Source organism: Chrysochloris asiatica, unplaced genomic scaffold, assembly GCF_000296735.1.
Source record: "Chrysochloris asiatica unplaced genomic scaffold, ChrAsi1.0 scaffold00034, whole genome shotgun sequence".
Classification (NCBI taxonomy): Eukaryota; Metazoa; Chordata; class Mammalia; order Afrosoricida; family Chrysochloridae; genus Chrysochloris; species Chrysochloris asiatica.
The window spans coordinates 14,639,374-14,659,087 of record NW_006408552.1 but is presented as its reverse complement, the minus strand read 5'-3'; the positions used below and the strand labels follow the sequence as shown (position 1 = coordinate 14,659,087).

Below are 19,714 nucleotides of genomic sequence, written 5' to 3'. Positions count from 1 at the left end.
ACAGACCATCAATTACTGATATGCAAATTCAAATTAAAGCTGAAGAAAATGAAAACAAATCTACGAGAGCCAAAATATGATCTTGAATTTATCCCTCTCTCAGTTTAGGATGCTGAAAATCTGAATTCAGAGCAATGACTCTAAGGGAAGGCCATTATCTCTGTCGGCTCTGGAGGAAGGTTCTTGTCTCCTTTCAACATCTGTGGGTCTGGTGCCCCTTGGAGATTTCCATGTGGTTGGCATCAATCTTTCCCTGGGTCTAGGAGGTTTTCAGCACAAGGACCATGAGTCCAGAGGATGCATGCTGCTCCTGGCTCCTCTTTCGGAATGGTAATCAGGTTCCTCCTTCTCTGTCTTTCAAGTTAAAAGGTGATGTAGGCCACCTTTTAAGGAAAATCCCCTTACACTGTATCAGAGCGGTAACCTTAGTAAGAGTATTGTAGTAGTGGTATGTCATGGAGTTGGTTTTGACTCACAGAAACCCTGATTAGAGTCTCTGAGACTGTAAATCTTTACGGGAGCAGAAAGCTTCATCTTTCTTCCAAAGAATAGCCGATAGTTTTGAACTGCTGACCCTGAGTCAACTTGTAACCACTATGTTATCAGAGCTCCTTTAGGAATTCTCTTATAACTGACTGGCTGATCACATCAGATCACACCATGAGGGATGATTGCATCATTACAGATCTTCCAAATCATATAATTACACAACTGCCAAACTAATCACTATAAAACAGCCAAACCACTGAGAATCATGATCCAGTCAAGTTGACACATATTTTGAGGGGACACAATTCAATCCATGACACCATCATTAAGAGTTTAATCTCTAAAAATCATTCTGCTATGAGGCTCCTGTTAAACCTTTCCAAGCTTTATGTTCTCAGCAAGACAGTGTCACTGTGTGCCTGCTTCTCTTTTCTACCTTTATCAACGTCTTCTTGTACTGTGCATAAACAATACCTAGTCCTCCCAGCCTACAAAGAGAGTGGTATGCCTTAAGTTATTTTCAAGACACTCTAGTACTGGTGATACAAAAAAAATGTGGTTTGGACAACCTTCGATGAATTTTAGACAGGTGCAGTCCAATGAGGATGTAAAGGAATTCATCATTCCTTCAAAAGTTTAACCTCAGTATCCACTGATCAACATACAAAAAGAGTTAGGAAGGGTTTCCAAAGCATTTCTTTTTATTAGTTTTTAAATGAAAATGATGTTGTTTCTAAAAATTACTTGGAGAGCTTACCTGAGAGAAACTAATTTTACTACCATTTCACATTTATTGAGGACCAAGAATTAGTCATGGCTCTCTCCTACTTCCATCAGATGGAAAACATAATAGAAAACTAGACCTTCTTTCTTGAAGATACTTTGATCCAAAAGATTCAGTACTGAAATATATCCATCACTTTCAAATCCCCTAAATCACCTGAAACATAGTATGCCCAGAAAAGTTGTGGTACCACCTCATGAACAAGTCTGATGAATGGAAGAACATTCCACTGAATACATCTAGTCCCATGCATGTGGGTCATGGGAACAGAGGACTCTAGCAACACTGTGTATGCCCAAGTCTCACGTCAACTGGAGGCTGACAGAAATGACCAACTAACTGAAAGAACAGAATGGACAAGACATTCCCACTCCCAGTGCTCTGGTGGCTCTCCCTCCTCCCAATCCCTCTCTCTCCTTGCTCTACAAGAACCCCCCCTACACCCAAAATTGCACTTTGGTCACATCATCCCTATGTTAAACCTTCAAAAGCCTCCATGAACTTTTATTCTGCCTGCAAAGTCCTCTGAAATCTGGGGTCTGAATAGCTTCCTTCTCTTGGTGTAGCAGTCACTGTCTCCTTGCTGACCCTGCAAACAGCTTTGTTCCCATTATTTCCTGACTTTTGCCCATCAGGACCCAGTCAGGCAAGGACCCAGGTCTTCTGGGAAGTATCTCCTTGTCATGCTAAACCACAGTGACTTCTCCCTTCTCTGCTCTCCCACAGCTGTCAGCACCACTGCCTCACTATTCAACTGTCGGTATCCGAGTCCCCTTCTCTGAAGTTGGGATGGTGACTGCCATGTTCCATATTTCTGCAGAAACAGCAATGCTCAATGAGTGTCTGCTGAACGAATGACCCAATTTCAACCAGAGCAGTTATGTGCCTGTGCCAAGGGAGCAGTCAGCAAATTTTAGGCTGAGGATAAAAGAATCAGGCAGGGTAAGGGACAAGACCCTGGTCAGCCTCTTGTGCACCCTGAGGGGAGGGGAGACAAAAGACTTTTATGAGGAAATGAATGTAGAAGAAGAACAAGGAGGTACTTATGTGCCTGTATGGTGCCTAGAGCCATGATGACAGAGGGTGTTGGCAGAAAAGGGTGCCTGCTGAAGAGACACAAGCTAGAAAAAGGTTGGGTTTGGTCTGAGGATGTCGTTGCTGAAGTGGCTCCCACAGGGGTGGTACAAGCAGCAGAATCCTGGTGGAGGAAGGAGAAAAGACAGAGGACAGGTGAGCTTCAGCTTCTGCCTGGGATCCCCAATCACCTTCTCAGACATGACAGGGGAGCTTTTGAAAACCAATGGAACTGCGGTGCTTTGGTGTAGCTGCAGCGACTTAATCTGAGAGGCTCCCTTAGTGTTTCTCTTTGAAAACCAAGTGCCAATGCCACTGAAGGACACATGAAAAGTCAGTTGGTCCCTCTATGGCCTTGAGGCATACAGGTCACCCTAGAGAAAGGAGTGTTCCCGGCTTCTTGAAAACCTCTCTTGGCTTACAATGCGCCTAGCAACTCATCTTGGAATCTCTGCAGGTCGCCTAAAGTCTGTTTTCTCAGTGAAGTGAGAAAATACCAGCTCATCACTACTCATATTGGAAATCCTGTACAAACAGAGCCCCTCTCCCACCAAGAATCCTCCATTCTTCCACAAATATCCAAAGCCTCCTATTATGCTACCCATTTTCTCATTAGCTTTAAAAAAAAAACAACACTTTTATTGTGAATTGAGTAAAGGTTTACAGAGAAGATCATCAGCTTTACTTTCAATAAATAATACATTTATTTCATCTTAACGATTATATTCTCCTCCATAGAACAACAGTTATCCTGCTTCCTCCCTGTGGTTCCTATTTGCATTTTACCAACCTTCCTATCCCTTCCTTTCTCAACTTTGTCCTTAGGAAAATGTTGCCCTTCTGATTATACAGTATTCTTAGGCAGGATATTTCTGTGTTCTGGTCTAAACTGAAACGTGGTGTGGGGTTATAGGATAAACACTGGACTGTTTAACAGAAGGTTGGAGGTTCAATCCCTGGCTTTTTGGAAATCTACAAAGGATCGCTATGAGTTGAGACTGACTCAACGAAACTTAACAAGAAGTCTAAATTACTTTTATATTCAATACCATTTGCAAATGAACGAAAATTCTAAGTGGGCACTTATTTGTACAACAGATTTCTGGGCCAGCAGTGGCAGTCACTCTCATTAGCTTTTTAAAAATGAAGATCCAGCCACATAGGAGAAATTCAAGAAGGGTCCTTTTAGCTTCCAATAGTTATGTACCCATGAGACAGAAAAGCAAAGCAGTTAAGTGGGCATGCATGTGTATAAACTTTGGATTCAGACAGATCTGGTTTCTTTATTCCATGTTTTTTTTTTTTTTACTTGGGAAAACTTTTTTTATTATGGAAAATTTAAACATATACAAAGGTAGTCAGGAAAATAAAATGTTCATCACTTATGTTTATAAAGCATCAGTCCACGGCCAATGTTATTTTAGCAATACCCATGCTCCTGTCGCCTCGCGTCCAGTGGAATTTTGAAGCAATTCTCAGATTAGACATTGTTTCATTTGTAAATATTTCAGTCTGTTTCTCTAGAAGACTGTTGTTGTGAAGTGCCATTTAGTCGGTTCCGACCCATAGAGACCCTGTATAGGGTTTCCAAGGAGCAGCTTGGTGAGCTTGAACCACCAACCTTGCAGTTCGAACAACTTTGCTGTCTGGCAAAATTAGCCCACAGCACCCCAGGCTGGGGAGGCAGTGACACTTGGGATGGAGGCAGAGATGATGACATGGACAGAAGGAGCAGCTCGGGACTCTGGACTCAGGGAGGGAGAAGAGCTATGTGCTAGCAGCCGGGGTGGGGGTGGGGGGGTAGGGGTGGCGCAGGCGTGTGGGGTGATTGTTTGATGATGCATGCAGGGGATTGTGATCATTGCAATGAAACAAAATAGGATGAATGTAAAGATAACGTTCACTCATGTAAACTAATACATAATTCACAGTAAAAAACTTAAAACAAAACAAAAAACTACCAACTACTCTAAAATCACACCTAAAAATAAAAATAATCTGTGGCTCAACTTTTCAGCCACATGATAGGTATACAAAGTGATCAATACCAGCAGGGAGACATGATATGAGATCCAAAGGGTAGCATTTGCCCAGGGAGAAAGCTCAGAAGACAGGAAGGCACAGGAAAGAAGGACAAGTGGAAACGGGAAACACAGGGAAGAAGTGGGAGGAATGATGTTACATCATGGGGATTGCAATCAATGTCACAAAACAAAATGTATATGAACAAGTGAATGGAAAACTCATTTGCTCTGTAAACCTTTACTCAAATTACAATAAAAGTTTAAAAACAACAAAAGTAAAAAGTAAAGGAGCCCTAGCTTTCTCTTATTAGCTGTAGGACTCAAGCAAAAAGCCCACAGCATACTGCCCACACTCCAGCAACGCTCAATGTGCAGGCATACTAGCACCCAGTCAAATGCCCAACCAACGTCACACTTGCTACATCTGTTCCAATAATCAGACCTTTCTCTGGTGGAGCACACTACTATACTAACTATGTTCTGTTCCTCACCCTTAATCCTTGCAGACCGGATTTGTTTTTTAACACTGCTGGACACCACCATGGTTATTCTAAGACCCTCTCCCCAGGCGACATTAGCATGCTGTGCAGACACAGAGGGCAAGGTTGTCATTTAATTCCCAAGGCAAGAGTATGAACGCTGTGTTGGTCTCACACATGGGGACAAGGCAGTGGCTTCTCCAGGTCTCAGCAGCTGACTACCTACAGAGCAGAGCCCAGGCTGCAGACACACATGGTTCCTAAGCTGCAGTCTGTGGAAAGGGTGCAGAGCCTCTGGTTACTGAAGAGTTGGCAGAGGCCTATTTCCTCTCTCAGTCTCAAAGTCAGGAGAGCACTAAGAAGTAAAAGGCCATTTACGGTTTTCAGTTCCATGTAGCAACTGGAAAATGACCTTGAATTGGACAGTAAACAAGAAATTCACTCAACAGCAGCTTTTGCCCAGGCTTTGCATTAATGCTGCTCCTAAATGTTTCTCTTTGCTGCCATTTCCCTTCCCCATATTCCTCCTCACTGACACAGACAGACGCCCACAGGATACAGGGTTTTTTCATGCTTGTGCTATTGCCATGGCAACCATTTCTCCTCTACCTGAAAGGCTGGAAGTCCCGCAGTGCTCTGTGCTAAGAATGCAAAGCGGGGACTCGATCATGCTGCACTTTTGTGCACGCATGCGTGTGTACATGCACATAATTTCTCAAGGACATCACAATGAGACTCACCAAATTAAGATGCAGACACCTGGTATTACACAATGCAAAGTTAAAAACAAAAGAAACAGCAGCAGCAAATCACTCTTCACAGAAGGCTATCTTGTACATAACAACTTAGGTGACTTTTAAGGTGAGATTTTTAAAGACTCTATAAATCTAAATGCATCTCTTTTGCTGAGGCCACAGCCACAAAAAAATTTACTCTATTACTTTAATAAAACATATAAATGCACAAAATGAGTGTTTTGTGGTTTCCAGAGAGAGGCATTAGACTACCTGCAGCCTTACTCAGTCAAGAGCAGGGCTAGTCAGCAGGTAGGCAATGGCTAACTGATGGCCACAAAAGCCACAAAAGAAGGTCAGGGTTTCTTAATCAAGTGTTCAAATGCCTGTTAAAAATTCACAGACTTTTTCTGTAAGTGTGCTACACAGACTGTTTATTTGGTTGTTCTGTGCCCTTGAGTCGATTACAACTCATAGTGGAGTCAAACTGCCCCATAGGCTTTCCTAGGCTACAAGCTTTATAGGAGCAGATCACCAAATCTTTCCCCTGCAGAATCACTGGGGGGGTTTGAACTGCTGACATTTTGGTTAGAAGTCAAGTACTTAACCAGTTCATTACTAGATAAACAGGACTCTGTGTGATTTTTAGTAGAGCCAAAACCAAAAGCCTCCAAAAAAAGAAGCACAGGAGAGGCTGCATCCACAATGACTATAAAAGGTGAGGGGCCTCACCTAGACAAGCCAGCGGCCGGCCTGCCGTGCTCCAGAGTGGTGGTGGTCAAGGAACTGTGTACAGCTCAGCACCTTCTCATGAACACGAAAATCTTCACCAATTAGTCAAACAGATGATGACCGGGGATGGGGGGTGGGTGTGGTCACTTTGTGACCAATTCTGCTGTTTGCAGGGCTTTGCGGCACTCATTTCCTTGAAGGTCATTCCTTGAGATTCTCGATCCCTCTGGAGTGAATTCTTCAACAAGAAACAGGCCAGAAGAGATACAGTGACTTCAACAGCCATGGTCATGGGGATCAGCAGCCCTAGAGGCAGGCCTCTTCTCATGTTGTCCTCCAGCACTTGCTCAAGGGGACTCAAGTGATATTTGGCAATTTTTTTTGGTTGCATTTTTAAAAGATGGTATTGTTGGGCTAAAAATGTGGCTTCAAAACTCTGTCTTCTTTCCATTAACGACGTCGAGGAACCAGTAATAAGTGTGATTTCTGAACACATGCTCTGAGAAGCTCAGATAAATGATGAGCCATATTTTACTTTTTCCTGATGGGATGTCACATTGGTCACCAAAGGGAACTTCCTGCTGAGGGTGGCAGATTTTACAAACCCAGAAGCAGCTGCTCCCTTTTAGGAATTTGTCTCATCCTTTAAGCCTGCACCACACCAGCTACTGTCCGGTATCCAGTTTGTCCCCCAAACAAGGAGACAATGTGCCAGGTACCAGATGAAGTATCTCACCTACATGAAGCCATTTATTCTCCACAAATTTCCAGAAGACAGGTACAGCTATCCCAATTTACAGATAAACAGACTGCACTTCACATGGAATGTTGCTCACATATTATTGTTGTTGGTGACAATGAATCAGTTACCACTCATACTGACCCCATATATAACAGGTATGAACACTGCCTAATTTATCTCACTAACATTCCTATATTTGAGCTCCCTGTTGCAGTCACTGTGTCAATTCACCTCACTGGAGATATTTATCTCTTTCACTGAGCATGGGACTGGATCCCTTCTGATCACATATCCAAGAGATCTTGCCATCCTTCCATCTAAGGAACATTCTGGCTGCTCATATACCTGCCTTCAAAAGAACAAAAACACGAGCACACAAGCAATGCTATAAAACAGGAACCCAAAGACTCATCATTTGAAACTGGACAAGACCCACTGTGATGTTTCCTGGAAAGGCGGTGATGCTGAAAGCATCATTAAGTGGCATCACCAAGGTTAAGAAAGGAGGCAGGCTCGGGTAGACAAGGCAGAGGACTGCCACAGGCTGGGGTTGGGCAGTTTGCAGACATGACCTGGGGTCACAGGTACTGCCAGAACACCTGACTCCTTAAGAGTTATCTCTGATGGCAGAGCATTCTAGCCTGTTCAGGATCTCAGATGCTGTCAGGGTGATAGGCACAAGACTACAGTGAGCAAAGTCAGCCTGCAAGCTTTCCAGAAAGAGAAACTTGAGTGCATTAGCAGGAGACCAAAGAGCAATTTTAGTGACTGTATTAACACATGTACACATGTGGGTCCCTCCCCTCAATACACTCAAGCTGGGTGCCATATTGGGGGGGGGGGAGGAGGGGAGCCCAGGATGGGTATTGACCAGTCAATGTCCAATATAAATGGATGAACTAAGAGAAATTCAGGAATACAAATTTTCTGTTGGGCTGAAGTCAAAGGAATAAAATCTTTAACCGTATGATGTTTTAATTTAGCTCACATATATGCTTATCTTTCCTATTTCCTAGGTATCTAGTTCCCTTTTAAACAATCGCTGCACATCAGAGAGAACATGGCATTCATTTGACTGTCAATGGGAAGAAGGCAGGATGGGAAGAGAAGTAAGCAAGATTTACCTTTTGTTACTTTTATTCTTAAAACAAAACAAACTCAAAAGCATTTAAGGCATTACGATATCGTGTGTGTGTGTGTGTGTGTGTGTGTGTGTGTATAAACCAAGGTCTTTCAGGGTTTAGAGACCCATAAAGAACAGGTCCTAGTTACTATGGGGGATTTGATAGCATGGATACGGTCCAACCCTTAAGAGAAAACAGAGTGAGATCCTGACACCTTGTTGCTTCCATGTCAGTGCTGCTCATGGGCTGGGAGAAGGATGCTTCTGCAGGGACAGGGCTTGGGACCTGTTTGCTTCGAATTCTCAGAAGTGCTGGGTTAGCTGCAGCTCCATCTCTTACATTATCTGACCTCAAGCCTTAGTGACCATTTTGTGCTGTGAAGACCAAAGTGAGCAGAGCTTTGCCAGCCTCCTGAAGACATGATACCTATATTAAGGAAAGACCCTATAGAGACTCGAGGCCTGATACTTTGCAACCTGAACACCTATGGCTCCACAGAAGTGACTCAGCATGTTCCATGCTAAGGAATTTCCATGCCACCTCAATGCTTGCTAGGACACTCCAGTGAGCAAGACCAAATTTCTTTTCTTATCACTTCTGGAATGAAGGTTCTTTCTGGCCTCAGGAGGGTATCAGTGAGTACCGGACCCGGCTGCCACAGCTGGAGCTGCTAGGGAAAATGCTCTTCACACAACCACACTGTGGCTGCAGCAGATGCCTGCTTTTTAGATGTGTATTTGGGTTACATTTCACTGCTACAGAGTCAGTTAACAATGGATGCCACAAAAGCTAGGGCCAAGACAGAAAAGAGTAGAACGGATCAGTAGGGAAGATAGCTGGAGGAGAGAAATAATAAATCAACACAAATATGAGTGACTCCGGAAAAGGGCATGTGGTTGCACAGCCAAAGCCATGCTTGCAATTCTAAGTAGAAGGTGCCACATTAGGCATGATTTGCAATTATTCTGATGAAAGTCTCACTCCTTTTAAGTCTCATCTCTTCAGCATTCACTTCATGAGCACTGCTTAACCTTTACCTTGTGGCCCCAAGATCACTTTCTGAAAACCTCTAATTAAACACCTCTGGGTTTATGTAAAGACAAGTGATGGTTACAAAAGGATGTAAAGATACTTCAGACCCTCAGAAAACATTTCCCCAAAATAGCACTTTCAAAAATCTTTTGTTTCACTTTCTGCAGCCACACAGCAAACATTCAATCCATTCCTAACAGCAGCACGCTCAGAACAAATGGATGAATTCTTTATCTCAGAACCCATGAGGGAGCATTCCATCATATCAGAGAAACAAAGACTCACTCCCTGTTTCATCAAAGACATGGCTTCATATTCTTCAGGGATTCCAGGAATGCCAGCCCTCCTCCAGATAATGCATTAATATCAACTCCTTCTCCAAGTGACATGTTCCTGGAAATTGAATGGGAGTTACCACTTCTGGCAAAGATTTTGCAATGAGAAGACAGATGCCCTTGGCCTCATATGGGGTACAATTTGTTTGTGCCTCATTTCTTAAACATTAGGAATCCTCAAGGATGAGGAGTCAGCGGAAGAGGAAGAAAGAAGGAGAATTTGTATGAGTTAGGAAGTTAAGAACGTCAGCCTGGAGAACACTGCTGGCTCCAGTGTGGAATTCCAAATGAGCCTGGTGGTCTGCCTCTTGCTGAGCCTACAAGTATTTTGTCAGTTCTGCTCACAAGGCCATGTTTTGCTGACATGCATATTTTTCAAATACCCAGACTAGAGAAAAGAAGTCATGTTTCCTTGTGGGGTCTCAGTGCCACCTAGTGGTGACTCTCTGCACAGGCTCAGAATGCAGACAGACGGGCTGACTGGCATTCAAAAGATGGGGCTTGGTTATAATTTACTGGACTGGCCAAGTCATCTCCACATGCTGTCACTGTTCAGCCTCCCATGAAATGCACTTTTCACCTCATTATCCCTGGTACGTTTACTCCAAGCACTTGCAGACCAAACCCTAAGCAGTATAAAGTAAGTCTAGAATGTGAACAGGTCAACTTCCAAGGCACACTAACATGCTTTACTCTGCTTTTTCTTTATGTGAAAACATTACCAAGAAACACAAACTGATGTAAAGGCATGAAAAGACACACTCTGATCTTAAGACAATAGGGATCAACATTGTGAAGGCAGTAATTTCTCTGTTCCCACTGAGATGTGATATGATTCAATCAAAATACCAACAGCATTCTTGGACCTCTCTGATGTAATTCTCAGATCTCCCCCACCCGACATTTCTGGTGTTCCCTTGCTAAGTTTCCCATCTGTGTATTGCCTGGGGGCAAAAGTGCTTCTCACTCCCAACTCTGATATTTTTCTCTAGCCTAAACTCACATTGCATTCCAGACCCTAGTCACTTCCAAGTATTTGCTGAGCGCTGTGTGGGTTAATGCGCCAGACAGCAAAGCCATATGAACTGCAAGGTTGGCGGTTCAAGCTCACCAGTTGCTCCTTGGAAACCCTATATAGGGTTGTTATGGGTCGGAACCAACTTGACTGCACCTAACAACAACCACAACAACTTTGTGCCACATAGAAAAACATATGCATTGTGGATGTCACCACTCTCAAAACTCAACATGTCCAACAAAATTAACATTCTCTCTCCTGAAATTGTTTTCTGTTATATTTTCAACCATGTGAATAACATCAAAATTCACTTAGCTGCCCCAACCAGCAAAACCTGGGAGACAACTTTCCCACCTCACATCTGGGTTCTCAGCACCTAATCCGATCTCTGTATTACCTTTCAAACCTGCTCTTTTTGTCCAGGTCCTGAGTTTTGATCCTCAGCTACAGTACGCTAGGTGATGCTGTCGGAAAAAACTCACACTCGAGGAACTTACGACAAAGGAATTTCTCATTCATGCTGCGTCTCTGGCTTGGCAGAGCAAAAAGAGCCACAGTGATAGAAGTGGTGCTGCTATGAATTCTCCCCACACTGCACTGACAAGGAGCTACCTGGCTGGCTCCAACGTCACGGCATGCGCGCATGTATCGCCTCCATCACCTGGAGAGCAAGTAGAGTGCCTGTGCGTCTTCCTGAAATCCTAAGAACTCCTGGAAAACTCTCACTGGTGCTCCAGGCTGGAACATTTTCAAGACACTCATCAGGCCTGGACACTGTCTCAGATTCAAGTGAGCCTCACGCCTGCCTGGAACTGTCTCTGGAGAATTACGGTCTCCCCTCCTCTTTCGCCTTCCAAATTGCATGAGTACTTTTGCTGATGAACTCTAACTCTGCAGGATATGTGATTTCCAGAACTTCCATTCACAGCCAAACAGATCTCCCTGATGTCATCCCATGCTCCTATAAGGACTGTATCCAGACTCCTCAGAATGGAATTCAAAGCCCATTCTGATCACCCAGATCTTGAGCCATCAAATCTAGCACGGACCTACAGCACCTCTCTGTAGGTTGCCAATGGACCTTCCACCCTTTCCTGCTTTTGCTACTACCTCTGAGCTTTAGTCTGGGCAGTCCACTGCAAGCAAACACTCCATATTATTATGTTTTCTTCATTCCTAGAAACCACAAGAGTGCTGGAATTGTTGTTACGGCAATATCCCGGAGTGGGGACCAATGATTAAATGGCTATATCATTTTTAAAAGACTCCTAGTGGCGCAGTGGGTTATAAGTTAGGCTGCTAACCACAAGGTTAGCAGTTGGAATCTACCAGGTGCTCTGCAAGACAAAGATGAGGCTTTCTGCTTCTGTACAGATTTACAGCCTCGGAAACCCTATACAGGGTAGCTATGAATCAGAACTAACTCGACTGCACACAACCACCAACCATTGTTTTAAGAATGCAGCCAGATCCCAAATCCAAAGGAGTTGAGTTTTTGGCCATTTATTTATTTTTTCTTCTTCCTCATTCTCTTAACTTAATTTCCTCACTCCCCCACTAGACAAAATATATTGCCATTTTTGACTCTGAAGATGCTGTTTTAGAAACATGGCTTAAAATGGGCATACTTGTCTAGGTAGGTACCAACACCAACTAGGAAATGTAAGCAGCCTATATATACCTGACAAACTTTAAGACCTTTTTAGTTCACAGGGTAGGAACACAGTTAACCAGAGAAATGATTTTCAGAATCCAAGTGACCAGAAGGCTCTGGTCTCATCCAATAGTCAGTTCTAATAAGAAGAGTCAAGTGAATTACGTACCAGAAAAGGTAACGATGCCACAATGACATCCAGTCCTTTAGTGAAAGAAATGACTCAGGACTTTGAAAATGCAAGGGGCGTGGTGGTGGTGGTGGTGCTTGGAGTAAAGAGTGGGAAAAGAAACAAACAAGAACTGCTGGCACAGCGAACCTTCACATAGCAAATTCTAGCATCTTGTCTTTTAGGAAGAGTGCCCAAAAATAGGGATGCAGGGCTTTGTGGCTGGCATTACACAAGCCGCCCCCATCTCTGTAACCACACGTCAACCACTGTTTGGTCACCAGGCACCAATCTTGATTTACTTTCATGAAAAGGCCAGCACCCAAGTCCTTCTCATGGCCCCACATGCAAACAAATATCAGACAACTGGGTAGTAGCCTGTACTAACAAGGATTCAATCATCCACCTAAGAAGTGTGCTTTCCTACCTTTCGGCAGCGAGGGTTGGGACAGCTGAACCTTTTCACGTCACTGTCCAACAAAGCAGGGAAACTACAGGAAGGACACCTGGAGTTCAAGAGAAAAGTAGTATTTACTTGAAATACTTGAGTCCAGTTAGTTTCCTAGAGACTGCTCACACAAGATGGGGTTTTGAGTTGGACAGCCATACTGCTTCCATCCCCTGTAATCTGCTTGAAGGTCTCAGGACCCTTTAAAATTTTTATTGTGGTAAAATGTATATAAGATAACTATGCTCCATAGATTTTCATGGCTGAATTTTTAGACATAGATAACCAAGCCTTTCTTCTGAGGTACCTGTAGGTGGACAAACCACCAACATTTTGATAAGCAAAGTGCTCTTTAACAGTCTGCACTACTCAGGAGCTCCTCATTGAAATGAGGTACTTTTTTCTTATTCCTTGGTTCTCATTCAAAATGAACAGAGAAAAGGAAAAAAAAAAAAATTTAACAGAGCACCTACTTTGTGCTGCCTCTCCTCAGGAAATGCAGACATCATCCTGGGGGGCTGACTCAGCATAAACTACTCAATTAAATCCTACTGAGAAAAGCAGCCCTGGTGGCACAACAGTTAAGATGCTGGGCTGTTAACCAAAAGACATGTTTTGAACTTGTGGGCTAATGTGCTAGACTGCAAAGTCGGTTTGAAGTGCAAGGTCAACGGTTCAAGTTCACCAGTGGCTCCTCGGAAACCCTATACAGAGTTGCTGTGGGTTGGAACCTACTAGATGGCACTTAACAACAACAACAAGCAGTTTCATAGGAAAAAGACCTGGCTAGTATGGAACACAAAGATTTGCTCTTGTAAAGAATAAGCCTCGGAAACCCTATAGGGTAGTTCTGCTAAGTCACAAGGAATCAAGTTGGAATTGATGTGATGATACCCAACAACAGCACTGCAGAGTGACTCTGATATGTGTCCCTTTTCCTCCAAATCAGTGGCCAGGGGTTAAAAGATTAAGAACCACCTAGAGAATGTTGATTAAAATATGAGCTGCAGATTTCCTCATTAATAACATCATCCTTTTGTTTTTCAGTAAGAAGTGCCAGGTGATCTAGGAGAACTAGCTAGAAGAATTGTCATCATCTGATGGGAGTGCTCAGGCAGTCTGCAGAACAAGATGCCAGAACAACCAACTTGCAGAACTCACCTGACGAGCTCATCAGCATAGGCTGCAGCGACTTCCTCTTCTGCCTTCCGTTCATAGTATTTATATAGGATGGTCTGGGGAAGGACCTTCTCTAGTTCACTGGTTGGGAAGGAACATGTGCAGCTACCTTCCATACAGCTGAGCTCAGACTGCAAAGCGAAAAAACAAAATTCAACCAGGTCTCCAGAAAATGAAAAGACTCAATGGTTACTTGCATCTTACATAGATGGCAAATAAATAGTGGTTAATAAGCAAAACAGAAACGGCAGAGTAAAGATCTTTCTGCCTCTTCCACTCTTTAAAAATACGAACAAACCACGTGCACTTAAAATAAGGAAAGACAGTAACACAAACATCATCTGACACACACCCCCCCCCACTCCTATCCCCAACCCCAAACCTACTGCCATTGAATCGATTCTGACTCATCTTTCTCCCAAGGAGCGGCTGGTAGGTTTGAACCAACAATTTTTCAATTATCAGCCCAATGCTTATCTCATAGTACCACCAGGGCTCCTTTCTGACTCTTAATCAGCTCAAATCACAGTATGTGAAGACGCAGAAGAGAGAAAAGAAAGCCACAGTTGTGTCTCTGCTTAGTAAATGCGCACAACTAAAAATGAAGAATAAAACCACTGCCATCGAGTGGATTCCAATATGGTTTCTAAGTCTGAAATCTTTACAGATGCAGAATGCCACATCTGTCTCTGAGGAGAAGCTGGTGGGTTCCAAATGCTGACCTTTTGGTTAGCAGTAGAGAGCTTTAACCAATACACCACGAGTACTCCTTGTAACTACTCCCGGAGAATTTTAAATACAAAAACAAAAACCTTGCCTGCATTCTGAGTTTCTTTAGTGGAGTGTTCTACCACTGACCAGAAGACCCTGTTGTTTGATGGTCTTTTAAGTGTTCTTTTATATATTTCATAATGTCTCTGTGTTAATTGCAATTGATTCTCATTCATAGTAACCCTGTATAAGATTTCCAAGAGAGGCTGGTAGATTTGAAGTACCAACCTTTTGGGTAGCAAACCAGAGCTTATCCCACAGTCCCACACCAGAACTCCAACAGTACCTACTAGTGCTATCTATTCTTGAGAGGGAAGTTCAAGTTCCCAACTACAATTGTGGGTTTGTCTAGTTCTTCTTTTGGGTCTATCGTTGTTTATTTGTATGCTTTCTAGCTCAGTTGTTCAGTGAATAAGAATCTAGGATTGCTATGTATTCTCGGTGAAGTCATCCTTCTATCATTATATAATGTCCATCTTTACTGCTGGTAATTTTCTTTGGACTGTGTCTTACTATATTCTGGTGCTATTCATAATGCACACTCTTCAGCATACAGATGATAAAGTCAGTGGAAGATATGAGGAAGTCTAAGAGCTAAACAGAAATTTCAGAAAACAGCTCAAGAAGAATGAGTCAAGTATTATAATGAAACAGACCTTCCTTGAGTTAGAAAACCACCAAAGAACTTGCTCAATATTTCTCAAGCTGAAAGAAATTCAACTATTAACTTGCAATATTGAAGGAATCAGTGGGTAAAATATTGAATGATGCAAAAAGCATAAAAAGATGGAAGGTGTACACAGGGTTAATGTGCAAAATAAGTGGTCAATTGGCGACTCTTGGGCCCAGAGTCAGTGGTATAGCCACAGAAGACTAGAGTGGAGAGTGAAGCATCCAGCTGATTAGAAGAGAGGGCATATGCACAAGAACACCCACACTTGCAGATAATACCCACTTGACTTGCTTCAATGACTGGATGATCAGAACTCAACTAGATGAAAGAAGAGGGAAAAAAAAAAAAGAAGAGGAGTAATCTGATACAATTTGATGAACTTGACCGAAACCTATGGATGCCATAGCTCAAAAGAGGGAATCAATCTTTACAGCAAGGATCATTCCCACCCCCTCCATATACAGAGTAGACAGGGATGGGCAACTTGGACATTGGCTACCCAGAATGGGGGGGGCTACAAAAACAAGAAGTGACTGGCTTACAAACTTTCAAGAGGGAACCTAGATCCAGAGGGCATGGAGCAAGGCAGAATCTCCACTGAGTAGTATGCAATCTTTCTAGGCAGAGCTGATAAAAGGAAATGTGGATAGGTCTCCTGTGATACAACAGTGAGTAATTGTTATCAGGACTGCTTGTGAGGGCTGGAAATGTAAAGGTAGACATTTTGTAGAAAAGAGGAGAGTGATTAACTTTGCAGTCTAGGAGCGGAGGTCCTGGGACCATGAAGGGAGAAGAGCATAGAGCGGGACTACCCAGAGAAGCAGTGATGCCTGAGATGGAGGCAGAGATGATGACATGGAAAGATGCAGCAGCTGGAGACTTCAGACCCAGAGAGGGAGAGGGGCTGCATGCTGACGACCAGGGGGCGGGGGGCCAGGCTTGTAGGATATACCCTTGGTTGGTTGATGGATCCATGGAGGGGATTGTAACCATGGCAACGAAACGATATACGATAGGATGAATGGCAAACTAATGTTCTCCCAAGTAAACTACCACATAATTCACAATAAAACATTTTTAAAAAGAAGTGGTCAACATTTATCTCTTTTGGCAAATTTAGCATTGGATATACTAAATTTAAATTTAATTTTTTAAAAAAGTTAATTTTTTAAATGTAAATAAAATATCAGGAAGCAGTGAGTTTACGTTACTGGAGGATGAACATGCAGAAAACAAGGGTGAGAATGGTTGCGCAACTTGGAAGAATGTCATAAATGCTGCTGAATTAAACATGTTGGATTGGTGTAACCTTTTAAGTGTATAATCTCAACAACAAAAAATTTTAAAATGCACATACAAATCTCTTAGTGCAAAAATTTTAATCTGGAAACACTGGCGGGGGGGGGGGGAGTCTATGTTCAATAGGTAATATATGAACAAGAACCTATGACATGGAGAACAAACAAGATGTCAGATCGGGTGGACGTGCAGTGAAGAGCTCCAACACAGTCAGCAACAACACAGAATACAGGACCAAGCAGGTTCAGGGGATGGTGCCAGAACTCTGCACAACATATAAAGGAATATTTAGAAGGCTGGAAGGTTTACAGCTAGGGGAATTTGTAGCAGAAGCAAGAAATCCATTGCTTTCTAACCTAAGACGCTCAGCTGCTCCCAGAGCCACCATTTTGGGTGACACCAAGCAGGGGAAGGATGAGAGCAGCCATGGACGCCTGACAGAACTGCAGAGAAAAAGCTATGGACAATCTTTTTTTTGTATCTGTTCATTGGTGTCTTGCTGTCTGCGCACCTCCGTTCTGGTGACTAGAGGGGGTGCCTGAGAGAGTGGACACCCCACCTCCACCCTGGAGAGTTCTACTACACATGCACAGAGATTCTCCTCAGAATTGAAAGAAACTGTTTCCACTTAAAAATCAAACAGCTACAGCCAGCACTTAACTGTTTATAACTAGAAAAAAGGCCTGACGGGGATTGCGAAGCAGGACAGGCACACCAAAAAGGAAATAGGCCAAATATTAAATCCTGAGTTACGTCAGAAAGAACAAAAGTGGCATCTTGAAATTTCTCAGGAAGAAGAGTGAAAAGGGAAGTCCACATCCTGATCAAATCTACCTGGAGGCAATCAGAAAGCATAAAAAAATACCCAAATACACACCCATGTAAGTATTAAGGCCATAGCTAACTCCTGAATATGCCCCAAAAACATATCGGCACATGTCCAGAAACGAGATAAAGTGACTGCGGTAAATGAGCTGGAAGTAGACCTACACTCCATACTGAAAGATGAGCAGGTTATGGAAATGCCTGAGAAGGAATTCAGAAAAATAATTATAAAATATATCAAAACACTATACAATGGAGTTGAGAAAAATAAGGAAGTCAGGAAAGCACTACAGAACAATCAAGTATGATAGATACAGCATGGAAAACAATTAAAAACCTACAGAAAGAGGTCCAAACGATTAATAATAGAATATTAGAAATGGACAATACACTGAAAGGGCAAAGGAGTAGAACTGAAGTGAAAGAAGCCTGAACTAGTGAGCTAGAAGATAAATCTCTCAACACTACTTAGAAGAGCAAACTCAAAAAGGATAAAAAAAATTTTGAAGAAGGCCTAAGATTCATGTTGGACAACATGAAGAGGAATAACTTAAGAATTACTGGCATTCTGGAACAGGAAGAATCACACAAGTCCACAGAGGAAATAGCTGAAGAGCTTCAAGAAGAAAATTTCCCTAGCATCCTGAAAAGCAAAAGATAAGCATTCAAGAAGCTCAACGAACCCCAGGAAGGATAGGCCCTAAAAGACAATCACCAAGACATATAATAATTAAGCTCACCAAAATCAAAGATAAGGACAGAATCCTGAAAGCAGCTAGGGAAAAGAGAAGTGTAACATACAAAGGCAAGCAAATCAGATTAAGCTCAGATCTCTCAAGAGAAACCATGCAGGCAAGAAGGCAATGGGGAGACATATATAAAACCCTGAAAGAAAAAAACTGCCACCCAAGAATCCTCTACCCAGAAAAGCTGTCAATCAAATACGATGGTATAATCAAAACATTGCAGGATAAACAGAAGCTAAGGGATTTTGCCAAAGCCAACCCTGCAATGAAAAACATCCTAAAGGAAGTTCTGTGGACTGAGAACCAACAAGAACAGACAACTACAGAATGACGTACGTGGCAGCATCACCCTGAACTCAAAATCAACAAATGGAATAGTCAAGAACAGAATAAAATTGTAAGAACAGAACTGGGAGGTCAGTCTATGATCAAAACAATTACAATGTGAAAGAAGGTAAACACAGAGGAACAGAGATCCAGGTAATAGGAAGGTCAGGTAGATTACACGATAAAATAGACTCTCTTAAATGGAGGGAAGAATTAATGGAATATAAGGTAACCGCAATGGGGTTGGGGTGGGGGAGTTTAGTTTGGGTGTTGGGGAGGGTAATACAAGAAGGGGGAGGAGGCGGAAGACCAGGATAAATAGGGGAACACTCAGACAGGTTTGCATGGCCTAAGTGGAACAGAGGTGAATAGTGATGCATGCTCAACCTTGAACAACAGGGCTCTGGGATACAGGGATCTAGGCACAACTTGAAAAGGGGGAAATAATACTTAATGCTTGACTGTCTTATGAATATTAGTTTTCATTTGTCTACTGTTGTAAAATAGACACTTGAGTGGGTAAGTAAGGAATGCTGGGAAACATGATTACAGAAAACTTATAAGCCCGTCTTCAGTCTATAACTGATTGGAATACCTAAAAAAGGGGTTCTAGAACTTGCCCAGTGAAATAGGCCTCGTGCAAAGCCTTTACAGAGTATAGGACCTTAGGTGGAATCCTGAGTCCCATCCAGAATCTTAAGAGGTGGGACAATGCCACTAGCAAGGACAAGCAGACCAGCCTGGACTAGCTAGAGCCAACAGAAGATACATCTTCAAAAAAAGATCATTAGGGTCCAACCTCTCTAGAAAGCAATATGACGTTTCCTCAGAAGGTTGAAAATAGAAATACCTTATGATCCACCAATTCCTCTACTTGGTATTTACCCACAAGAAAAAAGAGCCACAATTCCAAGAAGATATATGCACACCAATGTTCATAGCAGCACTATTTACAATAGCAAAAAGATGGAGGCATCCAAAGTGCCCATCAACTGAAGAATGGATAAACAAACTGTGGTACATACACACAATGGAATACTATGCTACCTTGAAGAA

The 19,714-nt window shown here is 42.7% G+C and overlaps 1 protein-coding gene across 4 annotated transcripts in view; it reads right to left on the bottom strand.

Moving 5' to 3' along the window:
• Positions 1 to 19,714, bottom strand: part of RNF216 (ring finger protein 216) — a 156,731-nt gene that overhangs the window by 87,917 nt on the left and 49,100 nt on the right. For all 4 annotated transcript variants that reach the window (XM_006859771.1, XM_006859772.1, XM_006859769.1 and 1 more), the window contains 2 exons: positions 14,000 to 14,148; positions 12,818 to 12,896 (listed from right to left, as the gene is read on the bottom strand). In XM_006859771.1, coding sequence (XP_006859833.1) covers positions 12,818 to 12,896; positions 14,000 to 14,148 — 228 coding nt within the window. The remainder of the gene's footprint in view (positions 1 to 12,817; positions 12,897 to 13,999; positions 14,149 to 19,714) is intronic.